Source organism: Prionailurus viverrinus, chromosome F2 (assembly GCF_022837055.1).
Source record: "Prionailurus viverrinus isolate Anna chromosome F2, UM_Priviv_1.0, whole genome shotgun sequence".
NCBI lineage: Eukaryota > Metazoa > Chordata > Mammalia > Carnivora > Felidae > Prionailurus > Prionailurus viverrinus.
Window position 1 is genome coordinate 82,979,216 of NC_062578.1, and position 19,799 is coordinate 82,999,014.

At 68.1% G+C, this 19,799-nt stretch overlaps 1 protein-coding gene across 10 annotated transcripts in view; it reads right to left on the reverse strand.

Annotated features, from left to right (window-relative positions):
- Positions 1–4,278: 4,278 nt before the first annotated feature.
- PLEC (plectin) overlaps positions 4,279–19,799 on the reverse strand; it is a 55,056-nt gene continuing 39,535 nt past the window's right edge. For all 10 annotated transcript variants that reach the window (XM_047842359.1, XM_047842360.1, XM_047842366.1 and 7 more), the window contains 12 exons: positions 19,598–19,752; positions 19,387–19,513; positions 19,112–19,295; positions 18,877–19,034; positions 18,584–18,762; positions 17,294–17,432; positions 16,844–17,200; positions 16,657–16,740; positions 16,397–16,501; positions 16,198–16,296; positions 11,835–15,215; positions 4,279–11,718 (listed from right to left, as the gene is read on the reverse strand). In XM_047842359.1, coding sequence (XP_047698315.1) covers positions 5,500–11,718; positions 11,835–15,215; positions 16,198–16,296; positions 16,397–16,501; positions 16,657–16,740; positions 16,844–17,200; positions 17,294–17,432; positions 18,584–18,762; positions 18,877–19,034; positions 19,112–19,295; positions 19,387–19,513; positions 19,598–19,752 — 11,187 coding nt within the window. In that variant the 3' untranslated portion in view covers positions 4,279–5,499. The remainder of the gene's footprint in view (positions 11,719–11,834; positions 15,216–16,197; positions 16,297–16,396; positions 16,502–16,656; positions 16,741–16,843; positions 17,201–17,293; positions 17,433–18,583; positions 18,763–18,876; positions 19,035–19,111; positions 19,296–19,386; positions 19,514–19,597; positions 19,753–19,799) is intronic.

The following is a 19,799-nucleotide window of genomic DNA, read 5'->3' on the forward strand; positions in this document are numbered from 1 at the left end:
ATGTTTATTTATTTATTTGTTTGGAGAGAGAGAGAGAGAGAGAGCAAGCCAGGGAGGGGCAGAGAGAGAGGCGAGAGAGATTCCAAGCAGGCTCAGCGCTTCCGGCCCAGCCCGATGTGGGGCTTGAACTCCGCAACTGCGCGATCATGACCTGAGCCCAAACCAAGAGTTGGACGCTTAACCGACTGAGCCACCCGGGTGCCCCTTGTTCTCTAAAGTTTGGATTGTGAGATCACGTCTGAAGGCCTGGGCTTTTCCCCTGGGCGTCCTGTGAGACCCTGGGGGACGAGACCTCCAGAGAAGATTGTGTCGGCTCGTGCCAGGTATCAGCTCGTAACCCATCTGGGACCACGTTGACTTTGTTTCTCTGCGTGCGGTTCCCCCAAGTGTGCCGGGGGAGACCTGAACTCTAAATGCCCAGCGGAAAGGTTTCCTGCAGGGTCCAGGCAGAGTCGGTGGGTTTCCTTTCTGGCGCCGTCTGCCGGTGCGCAGGACTTCTCCGGCCTACGTTTCCACTTCGCGTGGCCCCCTGAGGACCCAGATCTCACACAGAGCCTCTGCTCAGTCAGGTCCACATCCTCGTTTCCTGCGCCGCGGACCCGTCCGAGCCCGAGGCGTTGGGCCAGCAAATGGCTCAGGTGCGCCGCGGCGGCCGCCGCGGGTTTCCTTTGCTGGGTCGTGACCCCGGTACCCGAGCAGGCACGTGTTGGGTTTTGCCCAGGAAATCTGTGGCGGGAGGGTCCTTCGGGGTATCTGGGTCTTTCACGCTGCTGCTGCTGCAAAACCGTCATTGTTACAGCAGATGCCGTCGGCGAGCCGCTCAACCCCCCTCTCGGGGGCCGGCGTGCCCCCCTCCAGGGCTGCAGACTCGCACAAGCCCCCTGAGCCGGAGGGCCGCCCCGGGCTGGCCAAGCTGCCGGCGCAGAGATGCCCGGGACCACCCGCCCCTCCCCGAGGGCAGCCCGCGGCCAACGGCTGGTGTGGGGGTAGCGGCTCAGACCCCTGTCGCTGGAGAAGGCACCTCTCTGGTGAAATCCGGACTCCTGGGCACCCCTGGGTATCAGACTATGGCCCGACTCGAGCTGAGCGCACCGCTTCCCCGGCTGCCTTCACACCCTCTCCCGACAGCAGGCTTCCAGACGCACGTGAGTCACCGTCACAGGCTCTGCTTCTGGGGAAGCGACCAGAGACGTGGTGCCAGGTGTGGTGGCAGGAGGCACACTCCACGGGTAGAGTGCCCACTGGCCGGCGGGCCACAGGACTCACTCTGCGGGCTGCCGGGTGGGTGTTCCCGGCCCCGGCGTCTTCGCAGCGCAGCTGGTGCACAGGGAGTGGGAGCAGACGGAGCAGGGAAGGGCGCGACGCACGGTCACGTGCTGGGCTGAACCGTGTCCCCAGAGCCACCTGCTGAGTCCCACCCCCAGGGCCGCAGGGTGACTGTACTCGGAGGCGGGCCTTTGTGGAGGTGACTGAGGTAAAGGAGGGCCCTGGGGCCCCTGATCCAGGCTGACTGGTGTCCCCACAAGAAGGGGTGACCAGGGGCACAGACGGGCACTGGGAGGGAGACCACGTGAAGACACGGGGAGGGGACGCCCCCCACACGCCAGGGAGAAGGCTCAGGATGACCGGCCCTGCCGACGGTTTGAGATGCCCGTGTGAGATGAACAATATGTGCGCTTTGCTCTGGACCACGTCAGCTTTGTGGCTCTGTCCCAGTGTAGACTGACCAATGCCCAGAAAAACACAACCGTCCGCTCGCTGATAACCTCCGCAGGCCTAATAAGCAGGAAGTGGCAAGTATTCTGAATGCCCTGGTAAGACACGTGCACTCAGGAGCGTCTGATGCATGTCTGGGTGCATGCAGGGACATCCTCTCCTGGGGTATGCTAAGACATTCTCTCCAAGGAATCTGGGGCATGCTGGGACGTCCTCTCCAAGGAGCCTGGGGCACACTGGGAGTTCATCTCTAGAGTCTGGGACACACTGGGACATTCTATTCCAAGGAGTCTGGGGCATGCTGGGACACCCTTTCCTTGGGCACGTTGGGACACTCTAAGGAATCTGGGGCATGCTGGGACACCCTCTCCTCGGGCACGTTGGGATACTGTAAGGAGCCTAGGGCATGCTGGGACATCCTCTCCAAGGAGCCTGGGGCATGCTGGGACATCCTCTCCAAAGAGTCTGGGACATGCTGGGACACCCTCTCCTGGGGCATTCTGGGATACCATCTCCAAGAAGTATGGGGCATGCTGGGACATCCTCTCCAAAGAGCCTGAGGCATGCTGGGACGCCCTCTCCAAGGAGCCTGGGGCATGTTGGGACATCCTCTCCTCAGGCATGTTGGGATACCCTAAGGAGCCTAGGTCATGCTGGGACATCCTCTCCAAGGAGCCTGGGGCATGCTGGGACGTCCTCTCCAAGGAGCCTGGGGCATGCTGGGATGTCCTCTCCAAGGAGCCTGGGGCATGCTGGGACGTCCTCTCCAAGGAGCCTGGGACATGCTGGGACATCCTCTCCTCAGGCATGCTGGGACGCCCTCTCCAAGGCAACGGACAAAGTCTGAGCCTCCCCTTTCTTGCCTCTAAGGAAAAAGCCCTACACCCGGTCGGCCTCTGTGAATTTGAGATACCAGCTGACACACCAGGAACGTGACCTCGGTCGGCTTGTTGGCCTCACGGAGGCTCCCACGGGCGAGATGATGGAGGACAAAGCCCGGTCCTGGTTCGCGACGGCCGGCGTGGCACGTTGGGACGGACAGACCCCCTCACAGTGGCGGGGGGCGGGGGTGGGGGCACGGGGGCTCTCGGCCGGCGGCAGGATGGTGTGGCTGGCTGCTCGGGGCCTGAGGGGCCCAGGACGGGGGCGGGGGTTGCGGAAAGGAGGCTCTGGGGGACAAGGAGCGTGGTCTCGTGCCGCATGCTGGCGCCCACCGAGCCACCGGTGGGCAGGACAGCTTGGCAGGTGTTCACCGGCCACCGGGGCTCACACAGGCTCGCGACCCGATGCCCAGATGTGGAGATGGGCCCGGCACGGGCCGACGACACAGCTCCCTCCCCGGCCAGCCCCGCTGCTCTCCCATGTGCCGTGTGACGCTGCACGTCAGCCCGGCGGCAGAGACCCCAGAGCCGGCCGGTGGGGGATCCGTCGCTTCCGACTCACGTTCCAGGTGCCACGCTCAGGCCTGCGGGGTGGACTTCGGCGGGACATCGCCACGGCGCTCAGGCCCCCTTACGGCAAGGGTGTGCGGCAGGGCCCGGGGCCGCAGGGGACGGCATGCCCGGCAGAGGCTGCCGGCCTGGCGGAACTGGGGCGCCATCCCCCAGGACACGGGCCTTACCCGGAGTCCGTGGGCCCCGCGGGTGGAGACAGGAGTCTGGGATCAAGGAGTAGGAGCAGTGGCCAACCCACCATACTCCAGAGACCCACCGGGAGCGAGCCTGCCACGTTAGGGTGAGGAGCCGCCAGTCCCGGTCCCCAGGAGGAAGACCCCGCCACCTGGCCACGGAGACTCCTTGTTCCGGATCCCATCCCGGTGGGGATCCTGGTTATTTCTGCCGTACGCGGCAGCGGGCAAAGGAGCGGAGCCCGGTAAGGACACGATGGCCAGGATTCAGGCCCCAAAGACGAGGCTCTCGGTCAGCCGCCCCCACCCTGGGCAGAGCAGGCAGGTGGGCCTCCGTCGTGGCCTCAGGGCGAGTGGCTCAGCAGGGCTGCGGCCGGCCCCGCGCAGCCTCCTCTCGTGAGTTTCCCCAGAGAGAACCCGGGAGGCTGGACGAGCCCGATGCAAGGAGCTGTGTGTGGACTTGGGGCGACGGGGGCGGGAGGACCGCAGCAGAGACCCTGATGCCTCGCTCACCGTCCAGCCGCCGAGGCTCGCGACCACGGCCTTCCTGCGGCGTTAACCTTTGCTGCCCGAACCAGCTGACCCGGGCTCCCTCCGAAGGATGGGCCGTGAGGGGCCCAGGCAACGTTGGCTGACGGGAGAGCACGGACCCCCCTCAGCAGCGCCGCCTGCGAACTGGGTGTGTGGGCCCGGCAGAGTGACAGGCCATCGGCGGGACGAGCGGCAGGGGCTGAGGACCGTAGGCGAGCAAGCCTCCGCCCTGCCCTCTGCTCGGTACTGGAAACACAGGCCTCAGGCCAGTCACGGAGGCCCTGCTCCCCTGCCCTTGGCCCAGATGCCCGGCCAAGCTCAGAGCCTGGGGCTGCAGCGTTGATCCACCCCGCCCCCGGCACACACCCGACCCGGGGATGAGAAAACAACGCAGGACCCACAGGAAGGTTGGAATTGCTTTTATTGGGGTGAGCGCTGCAGGCTCACCCGTGGTCGGGTTAGTGTTCTGCCCTCACGGAGGCAGCCGAAGCCTGGCGCCTCCACCCGCCGCCTGCCTGGGTTAGTGGAACATGCAAAGCTTCATCAGAGAGTGGAGGCAGGGGTGGAAGCCACCCCTGGAAGCCCATCCAGGGGCTGGATGGAACAAGAGGGGAGGGAACTGGGCTGGGCTGCCTGTGCCCGGGCCTGACAAGGAGGTGAGGCTGTCGCGGACAGACAGGCAGGAAGCACCCAGGGGGGACCCACGGGGGAGCAGAGTCCTGCAGAAGCCCCGGCCATACCCAGCCTGGCCCCGGGGCTGGCACGCCCGGGAGCTGGGCCGGTGGGGAGTCTGTCACCGGGAGGGTCTGTCTCCCACCCCAGGTCTGGGTCCTCGGGGCCTGGGGTGGAGGGAGGACACTGAAGGCACTTACTAAGGGACTGAGGCTGGAAGGCTGAAGCCGGACGCCTGGGGTCTCGGGACAGTGTCAGGGGCTAGGGGCTGGGGACGGCGCCTGCAGCTGGGCAGGGGCCAGGCGCGGGCCGGGCACGGGAGAGGCTTGGCCCGGGCCAGCTGGTTCTGTAGACTGGACCCTCATCTTCCCACGGGCAGGCTGGAAAAGAGATGACTAACCCCGGACCCCCTCCCTCCCCAGCAAGGCCCACCGAGCAAGGAAATCAGTCCTGGAAACAGGAAGAGAAGCTGGTTCTGAGGGCCCTGCTAGCGACGGGGCCGACCCCGCTCCCCCGGGCGGCTAGGATCAGTGGTTGGGTGTCAGTGAGCCCAGCGAGCAGGCCTGGGGCGGGGTGGCGGGTGGGGGGGGGGGCGGGGAACCTTGCCCAGACGATACCCTCTAGAGAGACGGGAGGGCTAGGAGGGCCGGGCTTGGGGCCGGGCCCGGGACCCTCCAAGGCACCTGGCTGTGGTGAGTGGCAGGTAGACAGGAGCAGGGAGGCCTGGGGGATGAGCTGGTCAGCGGGTCTGCACCAGCTCCCTCCCTGACCGCCTCCCTGGGACGCAGGCTGTCTGGACAGCAGATAGATCATTAATATATTAGTCTGCTCTTTTTGGTTAGACTTTAGGCACCGCTTGGGAGGAAGACACCTTTGAAACGTTAAAGACCCCAACGCCTGGGCGGGGAACCTGGCCACATGCAGAGCGGGAGGGCAGGGGTGCAGGCAGCGGGTCAGGCCGCCGCGGACTCGGGGCCCCCCAGGGAGGACGCGGGCCCTGAGGCGTAGCGGCGGCCGTAGCCCGAGGAAGAGTAGGAGGAGGAGGAGAAGGTCATGGAGAAGCCGGAACCCGTGGCGTCAAAGCTGCCGCGGCGGGAGCCAGCCCGGGAACCGGTGCGCGAGCCGGAGCGCGAGCCGGCCGCGGAGCCGGAGCCGCTGACGCTGTAGGGGCTGTAGTAGCCCTTGCTGGACTGGGCGGCGGCCTCCAGCAGCCGGAGCCCCGTGCCCTCCTCCACCATGCTGCGGTCCAACGCGTCCTTGTACGAGATCTTGAGCTTGGTCTTGGGGCAGGTGAGGTACTTGGAATACGCGCCGACGTCTCGCAGCTTCTGGGCGGTTCGGGCGTCCACCATGCCACGCTGCAGGGCCTCGTCGAGGGGCACACGGCCCGGCGCGTCGGGCTCGATCAGGCCCCCCGTCAGGTACTGCACCTCCAGGAAGCGCTGGCCTGCCTCGTAGTAGAGCCAGCCCTTCTTCAGGGCCTGAGCGGCCGACATCTTGGTCTTGGTGCGCGGGTCCTCGAAGCCACAGAAGGCTTTCTGGGCCAGGTTGATGCGGTCCACCATGATCTTATCCACCAGGCCCTTGTTGACGGCGTCGGTGACGGGGAAGCGCTCCCCGGTGCTGGGGTCGATGATGCCCCCCGTGCAGGCCTGGGCCTCCAGCAGCCGCTGCCCGGTGATGTTGTCCACCAGGTTGCGGTGCATGGCCTCCGTGATGGACACCTTCTCCAGCGTCTCCGTGTCCAGGATGCCGGCCACGGGGCCTGTCTCCTCGGTGGGGTCTGACCAGGAGGCCGCCTGGGTCCTGGAGGCGGCGGGGCTGATGGGGTAGGAGGAGGAGGAGCCCACGGAAGAAGAGCGGGAGCGGAAGCCACCAGCGTTGCCCGAGAGCATGTCGGCGAACTCGGTGATGGAGAGCGTGCCGGCGCGGTACTGGTCCAGCGCCGAGCGGTCGATGAGGCTCCTGGAGATGGCCTCGTCGATGTCGTACTGGCGGCCCGAGCGGCGGTCGATGATCATGGACTTGACCACGCCGTCGGAGGAGGAGATGGTGATCTCCTCCCACTCGCACTCCTGCTCGGACAGCTCCAGGTACGTCTGGTGGTCGATGAGGCCCTTGCGGTAGGCCTCGTACACGGACATCTCCTTGCCCGTCTCGGGGTCCACGATCACGACACGCCGCTTGCGCACCGAGGACTTGGAGGACGTCTTCCGCTCCCGTTTCTTCTCCTTCAGGGGCAGCAGGCGCAGGCCCGTCTGGGGGTCCGTGACGCAGCGCTCCATGAGCTGCAGGTACGTGAGGTTCTCCTCCGTGTTGGGGTCGAAGAAGCCCTTGGTGTCGTCCGAGGGGTCGGTCAGGATCTCGTTCATCTCCTCGTCAAAGAGGCCGCGCTTGTAGGCCACGTCCACGGGCAGCCGGTGGCTCTCCTCGGGGTCGATGATGCCACCCGTGGCGATCTGGGCCTCCAGCAGGCGGATGCCGTGGTCCTTCAGGATGAGGCCCTTCTTCATGGCCTGGAAGAGAGAGATGAGCTTCCCCGAGTACGGGTCCTTGTAGCCGGTGACGGCGCGCTCGGCCGACAGCAGCTTGTCCTTGAACTCGGGGCCCACGATGCCCATGCGCACGGCCTCCTCCACAGTCAGCTTGAGCCCCTTGATGGGGTCGATGACGTAGCCGGTGGCCGCCTGCGCCTCCAGGAGCTCGAAGGCCGTGCCGGGGCGGATGATGCCCTTCTTCATGGCCTGATACACAGACAGCCGCTCCTTGGTGGCATCGACGAAGACACCGGCGATGCAGCTGGTGCCCTCGAGGAACTTCTGCAGGTTCTTGGAGACCTCCTCCACGGAGGTCAGGCCCTCCCGCAGCTGCAGCGCCGTGGCCTCGTCCATGACCTGCGAGCGCACCAGCTCCTCCACCGTGATCTGCTTGCGCAGGCCGCGGAAGGTCAGCTTGCGGGCGTCCGAAAGCGGCAGGAGCAGCTGGCCGCTGGTCTCGTGGCGACGGCACCTCCTGAGCAGCTGCGTGTAGCTGAGGCGCTCGTCCGTGGAGGGATCCGGGTAGCTGCGCACCTCGCTGGGCTCCGACAGCTGGTCGTGCGTGTCCTTGTTGAGGTAGCCGCGCTGGTAGGCCACCTCCAGGGGGAGGTGGAAGCCCAGGCGCGGGTCCACGATGCCGCCCGTGGCCAGCTGGGCGTCCAGCAGCCGCAGGGCCTCCTCGGCAGGGATCAGGTCCTTCTTCATGGCCTGGAAGAGCGAGATCGTCTGCTCCGTGTAGGGGTCCCGGTAGCCGGTCACGGCCCGCTCGGCCGAGAGCAGCCGGTCGTGCAGTTCGGGGCCTACCAGGCCCTTCCGCACGGCTTCGTCCACGGTCAGCCGCTCGCCCTTCACGGGATCCAGGAGGAAGCCCGTGGCCGCCTGTGCCTCCAGCAGAAACCGGGCCACCTCGGCACTCAGCAGCCCCTTCTTCAGCGCCTGGTAGATGGTGAGCGTCTGCCGGGAGCCCGGCAGGTAGACGCCAGCCACGCAGCCCGTGCCGTACAGGTAGCGTGAGACCGCCTCCGCCTCCAGCACCTCTCGGAGGCTCTTGGCGCCCTCCCGGAGGAGGCCGTAGGTCTCGCGGGAGATGATCCGGGCTTCGTAGAGGTCCTCGGCCGTGAGGCGGCGGCGGATGTAGTCGTAGGAAGCCAGGTTCTGCTGGCGCACGATCTCGGTCTTCTCGATGATCTCGATGATGATGATGATCATACGTTCCTTGGTCACCCGGCCGGCCCGGAAGTCCGCCATGAGCCGGGCTCGCTGCTCTTCTGGGATCAGGTCCGACTGCATCACCTCCCACAGGGACATGGTGGAGCCGCCGCGGTCGCTGCCGCCAGGGATGTCGATCTGCGTCTCCTCGAACGCCCTGCGGGTCTCCTCCTCCGTGTACACCTGCGTGCTCTCCACCACCTCCGTCTTCTCGGCTCCTTTCAAGGGCAGCAGGCGCAGGCCCGTCTCGGGGTCCTCCACGCAGCGCTCCAGCAGCTGCAGGTAGGTGAGGTTCTCATGCGTGTTGGGGTCGAAGAAGCCCTTGGTGTCGTCGCTCGGGTCCGCCAGGACGCGGTTCATCTCCTCGTCGAAGTAGCCGCGCTGGTAGGCCACGTCCACGGGCAGGCGGTGGCTGTGCACCGGGTCGATGATGCCGCCCGTGGCGATCTGGGCCTCCAGCAGGCGGATGCCGTGCTCCCTAAGGACCAGGCCCTTCTTCATGGCCTGGAAGAGGGAGATGGTGTCGCCGGAGTAGGGGTCCGTGTAGCCGGTGACGGCCTTCTCGGCAGACAGCAGCTTCTCGTGCAGCTCGGGGCCCACGACGCCCGCCTTCACGGCCTCGTGGACGTACAAGCGCTGATTCCTCACAGGGTCCACCAGAAAGCCGGTGGCCGCTTGGGCCTCGAGCAGCAGAGTGGCCGTGCTGGGCCTGAGCAGGCCCCGCCGCATGGCCTCATAGATGGTCACCTTCTCCTTGGAGTCCTCCAGGTAGATGCCGGCCAGGCAGCCGCTACCCCGGAGAAGCGTCCGCACAGAGTCCACCTCTGACAGGTCCTTCACAGACGTTTTGCCGTCCTTGAGCTGCTCAAACTGGGCCCTGCTGAGGACGCCGGCAGCCACGAGCTCACTGGCCGGCACCGGGGCGCGGAGGCCGCTGAAAGACAGCCTTTCCTGGCGCACGGTCTCCACCTCCTCCACGATGGTGATGACGATCTTGATGATCTTCTCCACGGTGACGGTGCCCGTGCGGAACTGCCGCACCAGCTCCTGTCTCTGCTCCGCCGTGAAGTACTCAGAACTGAGGAGCTCCCACACAGTCACCGTCTTGCCCTTAAAGCTGCCCACGGGGACCTCAACGGCAGTCTTCTGAAAGGTCTCGCGAGCCTGCAGCTCGGAGCAGAGTCCCTCCCGCCGGGCCCGGGCCTCCTTCTCTGAGAGCGGCAGCAGGCTCAGCCCTGTCAGCGGGTCGGGCCGGCACTGTCGCTGCAGCTGGCCGTAAGTGACCGGCTCCTGTGTGCCGGGGTCGCAGTAGGTCTTGGCTTCATCCTTGGGCGCCGACAGGGCTCGGCTGGTCTCCTCGTCCAGGTAGCCCCGGGCACAGGCAACGTCTACGGGCACACGGTGGCTCTTGCTCGGGTCCACGATGCCACCTGTGGACAACTGGGCATCCAGCAGGCGCCAGCCCTGCTCCCTGGGGATGAGGCCCTTCTTCAGGGCCTGGAACAGGGAGACGCTCTGCCCTGAGTAGGGGTCCTTGTAGCCGGTCACGGCCTTCTCAGCCGACAGCAGCTTCTCGTGCAGCTCAGGCCCCACTAGGCCGGCCCGCACCGCCTCGTCCACGGTGAGCCGGGCGCTCGTGGCGGGGTCGATGATGTGCCCGGTACCGGCCTGGGCCTCCAGGAGGGCCACCGCCGCCTCTGGCTGCAGTAGGTCCTTCTTCAGGGCCTCGTAGATGCTCAGCCTCTGTCCCGCCTCCTCCAGCCACACACCAGCAATGACGTTGCTGCCCCGCAGGGCCCGCCGCACGGCATCCACCTCGGCCACCTCTCGCACCGAACGCTCGCCCTGCTGCAGCTGGCGGTAGAGATCGCGGTCGATGACCCCGCTCTCGAACAGCTCGGCGGCAGGGACCAGGGCGCGCAGGCCCTCGAAGCAAAGCTGCCCTTTCTGCTCGTGCTCCTCGACCACCGTGATGACGATCTTGATGATCTTCTCCACGGTGACCTTGCCCGTGCGGAACTGCCGCACCAGGTCCCGCCGCTGCTCTGCCGTGAAGTACTCTGAGTTGATGAGCTCCCAGATGGTCACCGTCTTGCCCCGGAACTTACCAAATGGTGCGGACACGGTGGCTTTCTCGAACACGTCCCGGGCCTCCGAGTCAGTGTAGACCAGCTCCCTACCCTTGGCAGCCTGATCCGTGAGGGGCAGCAGGCGCAGGCCCGTCTCGGGGTCCTCCACGCAGCGCTCCAGCAGCTGCAGGTAGGTGAGGTTCTCGTGCGTGTTGGGGTCGAAGAAGCCCTTGGTGTCGTCGCTCGGGTCCGCCAGGACGCGGTTCATCTCCTCGTCGAAGTAGCCGCGCCGGTAGGCCACGTCTACGGGGAGGCGGTGGCTGTGCACCGGGTCGATGATGCCGCCCGTGGCGATCTGAGCCTCCAGCAGGCGGATGCCGTGCTCCCGCACGATGAGGTCCTTCTTCATGGCCTGGAAGAGGGAGATCTGCTCCCCGGTGTAGGGATCCTTGTAGCCGGTGACGGCGCGCTCAGCCGACAGCAGCTTGTGGTGCAGCTCTGGGCCCACGACGCCCTCCTTCACGGCCTCGTTGACGGTCAGCCGTCGGTTCCGCACAGGGTCCAGGAGGAAGCCCGAGGCAGCCTGGGCCTCCAGCAGGATGAGAGCCGTGCCCGGGCTCAGCAGCTGCCTCCGTAGGGCCGCGTACACACTCAGCTTCTCGTTGCTGGGCGTCAGCAGCAGCCCGGCAACGCCACTGCGGCCGTGCAGGTAGCCGCGCACGTCATCCCGCTGAGCGAGCTCGGCCACGGTTATGCGGCCCTGGACCAGCCGCTGCAGCTCCTCGGCGCTCAGGACGCCGACCTCCTGCAGCCACTGGGCCGGCACCTTCCGCCGAAGGCCGTCGAAGGCGTGGTCGGGCTCCACCTCGGGCGCCGGGCCGTCGGGGGCGACCCGGCCGTTTGGCAGGGCTTTGGCAGCCGCGGCCTGCGAGGCGGCAACCTCCTCCGAGTGCGCCAGCGCGGCCCGGTGCTCCTCCTCCAGGCGCTGCAGCCGCTCGCGCAGCCGCTGATTCTCCTCCTCCAGCAGCTTCTCCTGCTGCTGCCGCTGCTGTTCCAGCAGCTGCAGCTCCTCCTGCTTGCGCCGCACGCCCTCCTCGGCCTCATGCTGGCGCTGCCGGGCCTCCTCCATGCTGGCCACCAGCCGCTGCCTCTCCTCCTCCATCTGCCGCTGCTGCCGCTGCTGCTCCTCCCGTAGCTTCTGTGCCTTGGCCACCTCGTCCTGGAAGAGCTGCTCCAGCTTGGCCTTCTCCTGCTCGATGAAGTGCTCCCGCTGCAGCAGGCTGTCCTTCTCCGACAGGAAGGTCTGCTGGAGGGCCCGCGTCTCCTGCACCAGCTGCTCCTGCTGCACCGCCTGCATCTGCAAGGGGGGGGGAGGGGGAGGGGAGGGCACAGTCAGGGAGGCCGGCGAGCCGGCCGCAGAGCAGGCCCCCACCCGGGGCCCGCCCACGTGCGCCCGTGGGGCGGGGCCGGTACCTCCTCGGACTTCAGCTGTAGCAGCCTGGCCTCCTCCTTGAGCTTCTCCTTCTCGCGCTCCAGCTCTGCGATGGCGGCCCGCAGGCGCTCGGCGTCGCGGTCACTCTGCTGCCGCTGGATCTCCAGCGTCTGCACCAGCGTCACCTTCTCCTGTGTGGCGAGCTCGGTGCGGTGTAGCTTCTCCCCGATGTCCTCGGCCTGCCTGCGGAAGCGCTGGGCGTCCTCCTCGGCACGGGCCTGGGCCCGGCTCATCTCGGCCACGCGCAGCTTGAGGCGCTCGGCCTCGGCGCTCATCTCCAGCTGCCGCTGCCGTTCCGCCTCCAGGGTCCGCTGGAAGCCCTGCGTCTCCTCGGCCAGCTGCTGGGCCATCTGCTCCTTGTCCTCCTGCAGCTGCCGGGCCTGCTCCTGCGCCAGCTCCTTCTGCCGCTGCAGCAGCTCGGCCTCGGCCTTGAGGCGGGTGGCCTCCTGCACCGCCTGCATCTTCTCCTTGAGCATCTTCTCGGCCAGGGCGCGCTGCTGCGCCAGGTCCTCCTCCGCCAGCTGCCGCAGCCGGGCCGCCTCCTGGGCCGCCACGCTCAGCCGGGCGGCCTCCTCCGCCACCTGCTTCATTTTCTCAGCCTCCTCCTGCAGGAAGCGCTGCGTGTTGTCCTTGTCACGCAGGATGAGCGCGCGGTTCTCCGCCTCGATGCGCGCCTTCAGCTTGCCGAGCTCCTCCATCTGCACGCGCACGGAGAAGAGCTCCTCCTCCACCTGGCTGCGCTGGCGGGCGGCCTCCGTCACCTCCGCCTTCAGCCGCTGCAGCTCCTCGTCCAGGATGCTTTTCTGGTGGTCCGTCTCCTCCAGCTGCAGCCGCAGCGCGGTCAGCTCCTGCTCCACCTGCGCCTTCTGCCGCAGAGTCTGCTCGGCGAACTTTTTGTGCTTCTCCATCTCGGCGTCGGCCACCTGCTTCTGCCGCAGGGCGGCCTGCTCCGCCTGCGCCCGCCGTGCCGCCTCCTGCTCCGCCTCCTTGCGCAGCTTCTCCGCGGCGGCCTGCGCCTGCGCGCGCGCCTGCGCCTGCTCCTCGGCCAACTGCTTCAGCCGCTCGGCCTCCTCCACCTGCCGCCGGGACTGCGCCGCCTCCCGCTCGGCCCGCTCCCGCGCCTCCTCCGCGTCCTCGGCCGCCCGCCGCGCCGCCTCCGCCTCGCCCCGCAGCCGCTCCAGCACACTCTGCTCTTGCTGGAGCGTCTGCTGCAGCTCCTGCTCCTTCTGCTGCACCGCAAAAGCGTGCGCCTTCTCCTCCGCCTGCAGCCGCTTCTGCGCGGCCTCCTGCGCCAGCTGCAGCTGCCGAGCCGACTCCTGCTCCGCGCGCTCGCGCAGGCGCCGCGCCTCCTCCACTTTGGCCTTGAGCCGCTCCACCTCCTCCAGGGCGGACTTGCGCTGCCGCGCGGCCTCCTCCTCCGCCGCGAGGCTCTTCTGCACACGCTCTTCCGCCTCGCGGCGCCGCTGTTCCTCCTCGGCCGCCAGCTGCCGCTGCCGCGTGGCCTCCTGCTCCGCCTGCTCCTTGCTGCGCAGCGTGTCCTCGGCACTGCTGCGGATGCGCCCCAGCTCCAGCTCCAGCTCCGCCTTGCCGGCGGCCGCCTTTTCAAAGCTCGCCTTGAGCGCCAGGATCTCCTCCTCCACCTGCCGCCGCTGCCGCAGTGTGTCCTCCACCAGCCCCTTCTGCCGCTCCAGCTCGCTCTCCGACGCCTTGCGCAGCTGCGCCAGCCGCTCTTCGATATCCGCCTTGTGCTGGGCGGCCTGCTCCTCCAGCCGCCGCCGCTGGAAGGCTTCGTCCTCTGCCAGCCGCCGCAGGCGCTCGTTCTCCGCCTCCTTCTCCTTGAGCGCAATCTCCGCCTCGGTCTTAAGCCGCGTGGCCTCGCCGATGGCGGCCAGCTTCTCGGCGAGCACCCTCTCCGCCTCCGCTCGCTGCTGCGCCGCATCCTCCTCTGCCAGCTGCCGTTGCCGCTTGGCCTCCTCGGCCAGGGCACGCAGGCGGGCGGCCTCCTCCGCCAGCTCCCGGAAGCGGCTGGCCTCGGCCTCCAGCCTCTGCTTGGACTTCTCGCTGGTGGAACGGGACTCCTCCTCGGCCCGCGCCTTGCTGGCCAGCAGCACCTCCATCTCGGCCCGCACCTTGGCCAGCTCCGCCTCCAGCTCCTGGCGCTTCTGGGTGGCCGCCCCCGCTTCCCGCTGCAACCGGGCCAGCTCCTCTTCCAGCAGCTGCCGCTGCTGCTCCCCCTGCTCCGTCTCAGCCCGCAGCCGGATCAGCTCCTGTTCCGCCACCAGGCGCTGCTGGGCAGTGCCCTCCGCCAGCTGCCGCTGCTTCTCCAGTTCCTGCTCGGCCAGCTCCCGCTGCCGCACGGCCTGCTCTTCTGCCTTGCCGCGGCGCCGAGCCTCGCGCTCGGCCTCCTCCTTCTGCTTCTCCGCCTCCGCCTGCGCCAGGCTCTTCTGCTGGGCCACCTCCTCCGCCTGCAGCCGCAGCCGCAGCGCCTCATTGGCTTTCAGCCGCCAGCGCTCCAGCTCCTGCTCCGCCTCCTCGCGGGCCCGCTCGGCCTCTGCCTGCTGCTGCGCCCGCCGCTCCGCCTCCTCCCGCAGCTGCGCGACGGCCACGTGCTCTTCCTGCAGCGTGCGCTCCAGCTGCGCCGTCTTCTCCGCGAAGGAGGCGCGCTTGCTCTGCAGCTCCGCCTCCGCGCTGCGCTGCGCCGTCTCCAGGGCCACCTGCACCTGGCGGGCCCGCTCGGCCTCGGCCTGCCGCAGGCGCCGCTCCGCCTCCTCGGCCTGGAGCCGCACTTCCTCGAGCGCCTGCAGGGCCCGCTGCTTTTCTCGAGCCGCCTCGGCCTCCGCCTTCACGCGCAGGGCCAGCTCCGCCTCCGCCTGCCGCTTGCGCTGGCTCTCGTCCTGCACCTGCCGCCGCAAGCGCTCCGCCTCCTCCTGCGCCTGTCGCTTCTGCGCCTCGGCCTCCTCCGCGCGTGCGCGCAGCGCCTGCAGCTCGCCCTCGGCCCCACCCCGCTGGCGCTCGGTCGCCTCCAGCTGCAGGCGCACCACGCGAATCTCCTCCTCGATGCGCAGCCGGCTGCGTTCCGCGGCTTCCGCCTGCCGGGCCTTAGCCTGGATCTCCGCTTCCGAGCTCTGCCGCAAGTGCTGCAGCTCTTCCTGGATGCTTCGCTTCTGCTGCTGCGCGTCCACCGCCGCCTCTTCCCGCCGCGCCACCTCCTCCTGCATGCGCCGCTGCAGCTCCTGAGCCTCCTGCTCTGCCTGCGCCTTCGCCTGGGCGTGCGCCTCGGCCAGCTGCCGTTGCTTCTCCAGCGCGGCCTCCACCTCGGCTAGCCGCTCCCGCTCCTCTGCCCGCTGCTGCTCAGCCAGCCTCTGTGGCCGCGGCAGAGAGAGGGAGAGAACCAGAGAGAGCGGTGAGCACAGAGTGGGCCGCCAGGCACTCACATGACACGGCACCACCACAGTTCACTCCGACAGCGCGGTGCGGGGGTTGGGGGGGGGGGGGTCGAGGGAAGACAGAGGTCACAGCCCGGCGGAGGGAGACAGCGTGCACCCGCCCAGGGCACTCAAGGCAGCGAGCGCAGCCTGGCCCCACCGTGCTCACCAGCCTGGGGAAGGAGGCCCAGGCGTCCTCCCCTCTTCCCGCAGACAGGCGATGGAGACAGATGGATAGGGGGGGAGAGAGAGAGAGAGAGAGAGAGAGCAAAGCAGGAAGTTCGCAGGGCGTGCGAGCCGCACCCACCACACAGCCCTGCCTGAGCCCCGCCGAACACCTGCCCGCCTGGCTCTGGCTGCAGGGTCCCTCTCTCTGGACCTGGGCCCGTTCCTGCCGCCCAGCGGGGTGGAACAGGATACAACGGCCAGTGTGAAACAGCAGAGCAGATCTGAGGGCCTTGCAAGCCAGACGGCGAGTCTACCCAGGAAGCAGGAGGAACAGGACAGGTAGCCACCCTGGCCCACCGAGACACGCCAGAACCCCCCCTCCCTAGCCCCGGTGATCTGACACGCCCCAGCTCTTCCGGAGCAAGTGGCCAAGTGCAGAGGCCACGTGGAATCCCAAGGAGGAACACACACATGAGCGCCGGTAGGACGCCTGGTCGGGGGCACGTGCCAACAGAGGAGAAAGAGGAGGCGCCAGCCACCACGGGGAGAGCAGTGCAGCGCCAGGCCAAGGTGGGGCAGGCCACGGGTGCAGGGAGCCTGGGGGCAGGCCGTGCTGCAAGGAGAGGGTGCTGGTGGCCCCAGGCAGGAGGGCGGGAGGGAGCTGTACCACGTGGTCTTATACAGGTTCCCAGGGGCAGCATCTGGGCGGGGCGCGTGGGAAGACGGCACCCCCACCCCCAGCAGGCCATACCTCCTCCTCCTCCATGCGCCGCAGGGTCTCACTGATGAACTTGATGTACTGGCTCGTGAGCGTGGTCAGCTCGCTGTACCTTGTCCGCAGGTCTACGTACTGGGGAGCAGGAGGAAGGATGCGGCCAGAGTCAGCCCTGCCATGAGCCACAGGGCCCATGCAGCCCACCCGGCCCCACCAGCCCCATCCTTGGCCCTACCTCCTGGATGACGCTCTCAGACCCAGACTGGACCTTGGGCTTCTTGGCTGGGGAGGCCACTGGCTCAAGCTGCGCCTTGTACGTGACCAGCTGGAGCTCATAGTCCTGTGAGGACACGCTGGTCAGCTGCTAGCTTCGCTTTCTCTCACCCTGCCCCTGAACCCGCCCGAGGCTTTCACCAGTGTGGCCCTGAGGGCCCAGCGAGACTTCCTTGACATGCCGGGCCTCCGTGAGGGTCGCAGGAAGCCAGGGAGCCTCACCTTAATGGCGTTGATATACTGCTTCGCAAGCTCCTGGCACTCCTCCACCTTCTCCCCGTGCTGCTCGATTTCCTCCAGCAGCGCCTGGCGGGCGGGGGGCGGGGGGCGGGGCGGTCAGCGGCCACGGCGCGCGCGCGCGCGCGCGCGCGCTCCAGCCCCACCCCCGGCCACGCCCGACCGCGCCCACCTTCTCCTGCCGCAGCTGCTCCCGCACGGCCTGGCTGTGGGCCAGCGGCACGGCCTGGATCTTCTCCTGCCGCTGCTTGGCGTCCTGCAGCCAGGCGCCCAGCGGCTCTGCGCTCTCCCGGTAGTACCGGAGCTGGCGGCCCAGCTGTTCGAGCTCACGCTGCCTCACGTCCGTCTGGGCCAGCACGGCCTGCCAGCGCTCCAGCAGCGGGGCCGCGCGCTCGCGCCAGCGCTCCACCTCCACGTCCCGCTCGCCGTGCTGCCGCTGCAGCCGCTCGCCCACCTCCTGCGCCCCCCGCAGCTCGTCCCGCAGGGCATCGAACGCCGGCTGCTGCGCTTCGGCCTGGGCCCGCAGCTTCTGTTGGGGGGGCCAGAGAGGTGGGCGTGGTTTCAGCCCCAGGGCCCCGCCTCCCCCCGCCCCGGGGGCAAGGCCCGGGCCCAGCGGCCACACCTTCAGCGCGGCCTTGGTGGCCTCAAGCTCTGGGAGGGTGGCGGGCACGGCCTGGGCCTCCTTGAGCTGCTCCTCGTGTGCCCTGAGCACCTCCTCGGCCCCCTGCGTGCTGCGGATCACCAGGCTGATGGTCTTGAGCCTGCGGGCAGAACGAAGCTCAGCTCGGGGCTGGCGGGTGTAGGTGTATGGCAAATCTGACGCAGCAGAACCAGAGTCCTGGTGGTCAGCTGACCCCTGGGGTCACAGAGTTCGGAGAGAACAGGGGCCTCGGGGGGAGGGTGGTGGTTGGAGACCTCTGGGACACAGGGACACTTCAGCTGTGGACTGAGTCCCGAAGACAGGTTGTGCTGTCCAGGAGACAGAAAGCTCCAACATCTTGAAGCAGAAGAGACCCCCCCCCCGGTCTGCTGCCCTGGGGCCTGGGAGAAGCTCTCAGCCTTCCGGCCCCAAGACTGGGTAAGGGGCAATACCACGTGCCGTTCGGGGACCCTCCTCTGAAACACCGTATTTGCCTTCATGGTGAAACAACAGCCAACGGTGAGAGATGTTGTTTACTCTCGTGGCGTTGTAAGACGTTACAGACACCGGGCCCTTTGAGCCCAGTCAGCGGTGAGACTGAGGGAGGGAGGTGGACGACTGCACACCCAAAAGAGAGCCTGAGCTTTGTGAACACGTGTGCCGAAGTGAATAGCAAAGGAGGAAAGACGTGCCTTTGGGGGGGGGGGGGTGGGGGGTGGGGGGTGGTGGCGAGGGGCCAGCGGAGGAAGGTGCCTGATAAGGACTGCATCTCCCTGGGGGGCAGCCAGCACAGATCATGGGGAGGGGAGTGGGGAGACCAAGAGGGAAACACAGGCCCCTCACAAAGACCTTGGCATCTAGCCCACTCACCCACCAGCCCCCAATCCCCCGCTTGCCCTCTGCGGTTCCTCTCTCCCCACCCTCCGACTAGAAGTGCCCCCCCCACCCCTGGCTGAGCCCCTGTCTGAACCTAACTGGCCATGGGCCAGCCCCATTTCTCCACTTCCTCGCTCGGCTTCTCCTTGGTCTCCTCCCTGCGCCTGCACGCCCCTAGGCCCTGGTGTCCCACAGCCCCACGCCCCAGTGAGGCACAGCTGAGCCCTCTCCCCACGTTGGGTCCCCAGGAGTCCCATCTTCAGGGCACGTCCACAACCACCACCCTGGTCTGTGCCCTACCCATCAGCCAGGGCACAGCACTCAGGCACACTTAGGACCCTCCCGTGGCTACAGGTCCCCCCCCCCCCCCCCCCGGCCCCGCACAGGTGCACTCACTTCTCTAGGTAAATGGCGGACAGGCTGCGGACCTGCTCCAGCTTGCCCAGGGTCAGTTCCAGCTCTGAGCGCAAAGTGGGGGCAGCGGGTGACGGCTCGGGCAGGGCCAGAACCTTCTCGGCCTCGGCAGAGAGTCGGGCGACCCCCTTGCCCAGCCCCTCCACCTCAGCCTGGGCTTTCTGAGGAGAAAGCGGGCAGGAGACAAGCTGACTCTGGGAGCCCCGCACCCACAGCCCTAGGGAGGGGCGGGGAGGGGGGGCGGGGAGGGGGGGCAGGGACGGGCAGGTGCCTGCCTGCTGCTCGGCGATGCGCTGGGCACACTCCCGGGCCGGTTCTTTGTCCAGCGGCAGCCGCAGGCGGTGCACGGTGCGCGTCTCACAGGCCTCGAGCTGCAGCCGGATGTCCTTGAGCTCCGAGATGCAGCGCTGGCAGCGGGACTCCTCCTGCTCGCCTGGGGATGCATCGGGCTCAGGCGGCGGCCCGGCCCGCCGCCCACCACCCGCCCGCCGGGGCCTGCCCGCCGCCTACCCTGCTCCGCGCTCTGCAGGAGCTGCTGGTAATGGCGGCTGCAGGAGCCGTACTCGCGCTCGGCCTGCAGCCGGTCCTCAGGCCCGAAGCCGCCGGCGTCCTGACTGTCCCGCAGGAAGGCCTGGTAGTGAAGCTCCAGGCTGCGCAGGGCCTGCCGCTGCTCCTCCGGCTTCAGAGTTCGGAACTGCGGGCGGCACTGGGGGCTGAGCGGGGGGGCCCCGGGAGAGGCCACCCCTCACCCCCCGTCCTGAGTGCGGCCCGTGGGGAAGTCCTACCGTGACCAGGGACCAGGAGCGGATGAGCTGCACGTCACGGCTGAGGTTCTGCCACGCCAGCAGGCTCTTCAAGTCCACGTGCAGCTGGTGCCACAGTGTCACTAGAGCCTGGAGCTGGGCGTCCAGCCTGGTGGGTCGGGAGCACGGTCAGAGGCCTCTGGGCCCCGGCCCGCGGCCGCCCACCGCACCTGCCAGGCCCTGGGCCACCCACCTGGTGACGGCTTCCTGGGCCTCCTGGTTGGGCGGGGGCACGAGGAAGCACACGGAGGGCACGGCGGCCTCACTGCCGGAGCTGCTGAGCACCTTCCAGTGGGACGGCTGAGCGGGACCCACCAGCTGGCACTCATCACCCTTGTGCACAGTCACCTGTGGGGAGCCAGAGCCGTCACAGCGTGACCAGGCCCCCCCCCCCC